We start from the raw sequence: 6,812 nt of genomic DNA on the forward strand, positions 1-6,812 counted from the left end.
GGACTACTTTTTAATTAAATAGTTTTATTTTTTGTTAAATTAAAATAATTCTATTATTGATCAAATATACCGTCCTTTAATTTTTTACTCAAAATTAATTACATAATTTCTAATAAAAAATAATTACATAATTTTTAACTTTTTTATAAAAAAATTTTATTGTTGAAACTTATTTTGGTGTATAATTAAAGAAGTGGTAATCAAATATTCGAACACTAGCCCTGAACTTAATAAAGGCTTTAGATGATTATTAATTTATTGTGATTGATATTAAAAAGGTGAAAGTTTATAGATTCTCATAATAAAAAAAGTAAGGAGAAGGAAGAATAAAGCTTTGGTTGAGACTTGAAAGGCGAAGTTTTTCAAAAGTTTGTAAGGTTTGGTTTTGCAGGCGAACTCTGCATGAAATAGCAGAGAAGAAGTTTGGGATTAACATTACATTCCATGGATTGTGTCTACATGAATCCCCATGAAGCCATTGAAGCACGTGTGAAACATCTTCTTTCTCTCATGACATTGAAGAAGAAGATTGGTCAGATGACACAAATTGAACGCTCAGTTGCTACCCCTTCTGCCATCAAACACTTCTCAATTGGTAAATGCTACCATTCACACATTCATATTTAAAATCTGTGTTGTGAGTGTGTTTTGACTGAATCATTGAAGTTGGTGACCTGGGGTGGAATAAAGATTGTGTTTTTTTATAGTTGAAATATCTGCTGTGATCTTATTTATTACTTTCATTTTGGTGAGTTGTGTGTTTTTGGTTTGAGCAAAGGGAGTGTATTTAGTGCTCCACACAATGGAGTGAATGGACCTTTTGAGAAGGCACTGTCATCTGATTGGGCTGATATGGTGGATGAGTTTCAGAAGTCAGCACTTGAATCACGATTAGGCATACCAATCATTTATGGGGTTGATGCAGTTCATGGTAATAACAATGTGTATGGTGCTACTATATTCCCTCACAATGTTGGCCTTGGAGCTACCAGGTTGGTATACATTTTGTTTCACTCAATATTATTTTCTAGGGTGAGGCTTGGTTCACTTTGTTATGATCTATTTATTTTATGCTGTACAATGCTCGCACTATATTCCATTGATAATTTCATGTATATCCCTAGTGGGTTGTTTGATAATTTCATGTACAATGCTCGCATGATCTATTTATTTTATGATGTTTGACCTTCTATCTTTCCGATTTTAGCCAATAATCCCTGCTGGACTTTTCAATTGATTTTGATTTGCATGTAGGAAAAAGAATAAAAGTCTTCAGATTGATCTTATTATAGTTTTTATCAGTGCTTCTTCTTATACTTTTTAATCTTTCATATTTGGTGACATCTGACAAAAACTTTTAAAGGACCAGACCGATGCAGTGACATGATAATTTTTTGAATACCAATTTTGGCTTTACTGCAGAAAAGTTCCTGCTTGGTTTACGGAAATTTAAAAATATAATAGTACAAAAATAGCAAGTAGTTACTGGGACGTTTCAATGTTGACAAGAATTGAAAGTTGAGGGGTATGTTGCATTTTATATGAAACAGTTCAATGATTTTTTATGTTCTTGATTTTTAAGAGCAAGTCATCTGCTGATTTGACCAGAGATTGCTCTTGACAAACCATTCTTGCTTTTATGTTAAACAAGCATTGATTTTTCATTCATGGTGTACATGTAGAGACGCAGATCTAGTTCAAAGAATTGGAGCTGCAACAGCTCTTGAACTAAGAGCAAGTGGAATTCACTATACTTTTGCTCCTTGTGTTGCAGTAAGGCATCATATCAACTTTCTGAATTATTTATGCTGATAACTTAAAACTTTGTCAGCGTTAAATGGCATTCCCCTAACAGTTGATACTTATTTCTTACAATGTTGTGCAAAATTAATAAGCTTTACTTGAATGGAAACAACACGATTTAATTTGCTAGAGAAATAAACAAACTCTGAATATCAAATTTAAGTGGTAGATTTCTCATTTGATTGCTACTATAGAAGTTGTGTGCATCCTATCTCATTTGACAAAAGGAATATTATAATGGCTTCCAGAAAGTTGTAAAGCAAGAGGATTTGGCACTTCTTATTGAGAATCATTTGAATTTCAAGGGATTATCAAATGGAACTTGATTAAAAAGATGTTAAAATAGTTCTTCCATGATCTGGTTAAAGTTTTTCCATAAGGATCATTTATTCAAGTAGTGCGTAATGCGACTCTACAACAACCCTTAATGTATATTGAACAAAAACAAATCAAATCAAATTCCTTATTTCCTAAAAGTGATTTCATTCCATTAATAAAATTCTGACATTGATTAGTGGTAATTTGTACTTTTTACTGATTTAGTGTTGGAACTTGGGTGCATGACATAGGCAATACCCCACAACAAAGGAGAATAATAGAATGCATCAGTATAAAAATTTAAAAATTGCAGTACAAGAGCAGCTTATATTCATGTCTACAAGTATGCATCAAATCCTTAAAAATGTAGTTAGAAGAAAAGTATGACCTGTGGGAACCTTAACTCCGCAAGTGGAGAGGCTATTTCTAGGAGTTAAATCTGTGACCTTTATAATGCTGTAATTCAATTCAAAAAATTTGATCAGCATAACCTGTTGTTTATTCATCCTTGAAATAATTAATTTTGTATATTGGTACATTTGGATAAACAATTTGATGAAGCATTACGGAGAGCTTATCACCAAAGAACATATAGCTTGAGAAAATAGCTCATGACACTTCTATAACCTCTTTCTAACGCATTTTGGTTTTCATGGTGCTACATCTGTATTCTTATTCTCTGTTGTACTACACTGTCTCTTTCCTTTTCTAAATAAGACAGGAATAACAGTAGAGGTGTATACTGATACTAAAACATTCATACATAGGGTTCTCTCTCTAATGTTTCTTATGAAATGCAAATGTTATCTCACTTGGATGGGTTAATGGACAGGTATGCAAAGATCCCAGATGGGGAAGATGCTACGAGAGTTATAGTGGAAACACTGAAATAGTCAGACAGATGACTTCTGTTGTTCTAGGCTTGCAGGGCCATCCTCCAGAAAGACATCCAAGGGGCTACCCATTTGTGGATGGGAGGTAGACAGAAGCCACCAATTTTAACTTCCATTGCATACAAAATTTGCATACTATCTTCATTCAATAACAATTTATAGAGAATTTCCTGCAGGAGGACAAAACTTAATTTTCCTTTTGGTGTCATTTTTTTTGTTTCTTTTATGGACCATTTTGGCTAGATTCTGAATGCACTTGAGAAAAATAAAATAAAATAAAAGAGCAAAGAGAAACCTCTTTGAGCATCTTGAACTGGTTGAGAAATGGACAGTGATTCCCGTTCCTGTAACTTTTAGGTGAGAAACAAGATATTTTTTCTCAGGGATGTATTTTACTTTCTATCCTAGGATAATCAGTTCTGCGGTAAAATGTTTTATACTGGTTATTTTAAACCATTAAATTTGTTACATATTTCCAAGTTTGTAAGTTGACCTGTTATTTGTTTCTGTCCATGGGGAAGACTAACTATCAGTTTTGAAACTCAATACTGTGTAAGGATCCATATATCTTCATCAAAATCACTTTCATACATCTAGTTGGTACTTCAGGAACAATGTTATTGCCTGTGCCAAGCATTTTGTTGGAGATGGAGGTACATTGAAAGGTGTATGTGAGGGGAATACCATACTATCATATGAAGAATTGGAGAGGATCCACATGGCCCCTTATGTGGACTGCATAGCTAAGGGAGTTTCTACCATTATGGTCTCGCATTCCAGCTGGAATGGAAATAAACTCCATGGTCACCATTTTCTACTTACTGAAATTTTGAAAGAGAAGCAAGGTTTCAAGGTAAATCGTTTAGTCAATAACCAGCATAATCAAATTGCCTTGTAACTATGTTCATTTATCATCTTCCAGTATATTATTACTTACTGCTATATGAAGAAAACACATGCCAAATCATTTGAACGTTTTTTTCTATGTTCAAGAGAGGAGAGTTTCACTTGTATTCCTTAATTCAGGGTAAAGCGTAACAAGATACTACAAAGGATGATTGAATCTGTTCTCCACTGTAGGGACTTTTGATTTCTGACTGGGAGGGAATTGATGAATTATGCCCACATTATGGATCAGATTATCGACATTGCATCTCCACTGCCATTAATGCTGGAATTGACATGGTAAAGATCTTCAATTCCCATAAAAAAAAAATACCACAGATTGCTTGATTTCATTATATATATTCAACTAAATATGCAGGTGATGGTTCCTTTCAAATATGAAATATTTATAGAAGAGTTGATGTCTCTAGTTCAATCAGGGGAAATACCAATAGCCAGAATTGATGATGCTGTTGAGCGCATTTTGAGAGTAAAGTTTGCGGCCAAACTTTTTGAGTTTCCTTTAACAGACAAAAGTTTGGTAGATGTAGTTGGTTGCAAGGTAAGCAAAATTCAGTTCATAGTGAATTTCTCTTTCAAGTTTTTAAGGCTAAAATCACACTCAAACCAAAATGTTGCAACTTAGAATGTTGTACGAGGCAAAATCATCTTAATTAATCAGAATTTGTATCACTATTCCTCCTTTTTAATGTAAAAATAAAATAAAAATATGCTTTTTCCAAAATGCTAATGTTTTTATACTCTTTTATCATCTGATTACATTCGTGAAATCAATGTAATTGGTAGATTATGCTTTACCATATAATTGTTGCTACAGCTACACAGAGATCTTGCCCGTGAAGCAGTTCGAAAGTCCATGGTTCTGCTGAAAAATGGAAAGGATACTAGTAAACCCTTTCTTCCATTGAACAAGAATGCCAAAAGAATCCTTGTTGCTGGAACTCATGCTGATGATATCGGGTATCAATGTGGAGGATGGACAGGCACTAAGTATGGATCTAGTGGCCGAATCACAATCGGTAAGACAATTTTTTTTTCCATCAATAGATACATTAATTTTAATGCTACTTTGGAAGAGTTCATGTTTTGATTCATCAAATATCAACCACACATGTCTGTTTCTTCAAAGAATTTTCCTTATTTTTGTACAATTGCCTTTCTTTTGTCACATTATTTAGCTGTGGATGGTTGCTATAGGTCTCTTATATGACTGCAATTTCAGGCACAAGTATCTTGGATGCTGTTAAAGAAACTGTAGGGAATGAAGTAGAAGTTATATATGAGCAATGTCCATCAGCAGACACCATAGAACGTTACGAAATTTCTTTTGCCGTTGTTGTGGTTGGAGAAGGTTCCTATGCTGAATGTGGAGGTGATAATTCAGAGCTTGTTATCCCATTTAATGGTGATGGAATTATAAACATAGTTGCTGACAAAATCCCCACACTTGTGATTCTGATATCTGGTAGACCTTTGCTCTTGGAACAGTGTGTATTGGAAAAGATAGATGCTCTTGTTGCTGCATGGTTGCCAGGTACTGAAGCACAGGGAATCACAGATGTTATATTTGGAGATCATGACTTCAAAGGTCAACTACCAATGACATGGTTCAGGAGAGTTGAGCAGCTTGATCAAACAGATGTTGGAGTTGGTTCATCTGACCCTTTATTCTCTCTTGGTTATGGACTAACATATGATAAGGGCAATTTACATGACTAAAGACTTACTCAGAGATCAACAGAAGGAGTTTGTGAACAATTTTTCCTTTGGCACCAATCAAATAAGGGTCTATGGAAATGGTATAAAAAGAGTACATTGTTTGAGATAAAACTATTCATTTATCATACAATGTATTGCATCATATCGTTAACTTGAGTATCGAAGTATCTTACTATACCCAGTCCAACCAATTGGTTGAAGGAAGACATACAAGTAAAAAAGAATCATCTTGAGACATAGGAGAAGAAGTAGATCTTGTAAGGATATCTGACTCTTTGCAAGAACATCTTATTTTGTATCTCATGTTGTGTAATGAATATTTCAAGAATCTTAGACTGGCCTAGCTGATCTTGTAATAATGTTGAGAGGACATGTCCTTTACCTTTGTATTTCTCCACAAATGCCTAAATTGTTAACCTCTGTGCCTATATTCTGGTTTATTCCCATTGGTTTGAATCTTTTGGGAGACAATTGCAATCACCCAATGGGATATGATGTTCCCACTATCAGTCATTTTGGTACATAAGCCCCACTATTTGTAGATTCATAGATTATGGCCTTATAAAAAGCACCAAAGAAAATTATACCCACTTTTCTAGCAGCCTTTAGACATGATTTCTGATTAATAATTCCATTTGCAAGGTACTTGAGCATTGGTTGCAATGTTTTTGCTTTGAATTTTGATTCACCCAAAGAAATTTAAGTGCCATCCTGATTCACTTCAATCTGATAAAGGAGAGTCAAAGACAAATACGCTTTAAATAAGTGGTGAGTGTTGAAGAAAAAGTTCTTGAAAGCTGAAATTTGATTTCTCCAAATGATTCTTTATAAAAAAATAAAAAATTATGCTTTATATTTTGCACCGACCATAAAATTTTATGCTTTGTACAATGTAATGTATGCTACATAATTTGTTGTATATATATATATATATATATATATACTATCATATGAAGAATGTGTAGAAGAAGAAAAGAATAGGGAACCACAAAATAATGTGTATAAAAAGTAATTTAGTTTCAAATACTTTATATAAAGTAGAAGTGTTTTCTGTTACAATTACAATAATTTTACTTTAAAATGTATACTTTTTAATTCTTTTTTTTTTCAAAATCAAATATTTAAACTGATTTTTCAGAATAAAAAAAATCATGAAAATAAAAACTGAAATAA

The 6,812-nt window shown here is 33.2% G+C and overlaps 1 protein-coding gene across 2 annotated transcripts; it reads left to right on the forward strand.

The window, feature by feature from the left end:
- The first annotated feature begins 292 nt into the window (after positions 1–292).
- Positions 293–6,212, forward strand: LOC108343916 (uncharacterized). 2 transcript variants are annotated; one of them, XM_017582362.2, is made up of 10 exons: positions 293–595; positions 779–992; positions 1,683–1,773; positions 2,954–3,099; positions 3,624–3,867; positions 4,095–4,199; positions 4,279–4,461; positions 4,738–4,939; positions 5,143–5,292; positions 5,409–5,601. In XM_017582362.2, the coding sequence occupies exons 1-10, from the start codon at positions 445–447 to the stop codon at positions 5,459–5,461; spliced, it is 1,539 nt and encodes a 512-aa protein (XP_017437851.1). In that variant the 5' UTR covers positions 293–444; the 3' UTR covers positions 5,462–5,601. The 2 variants fall into 2 exon arrangements, with proteins under 2 accessions (XP_017437851.1, XP_017437850.1); XM_017582361.2 differs by having other exon boundaries at positions 295–595; positions 5,143–6,212.
- The last annotated feature ends 600 nt before the right edge of the window (positions 6,213–6,812 follow it).

This window comes from Vigna angularis, chromosome 7 (assembly GCF_016808095.1).
Source record: "Vigna angularis cultivar LongXiaoDou No.4 chromosome 7, ASM1680809v1, whole genome shotgun sequence".
In the NCBI taxonomy this organism is placed as follows: domain Eukaryota; kingdom Viridiplantae; phylum Streptophyta; class Magnoliopsida; order Fabales; family Fabaceae; genus Vigna; species Vigna angularis.

Bases quoted from the DNA above. Each gene is read 5' to 3' on its own strand.
- LOC108343916 (XM_017582361.2), top strand. From the start codon at position 445: ATGGATTGTGTCTACATGAATCCCCATGAAGCCATTGAAGCACGTGTG. The intron at 3,868-4,094 runs GTAAATCGTTTA...TCTCCACTGTAG, and splicing joins AAGAGAAGCAAGGTTTCAAG to GGACTTTTGATTTCTGACTG. The intron at 4,462-4,737 runs GTAAGCAAAATT...TTGTTGCTACAG, and splicing joins TAGATGTAGTTGGTTGCAAG to CTACACAGAGATCTTGCCCG.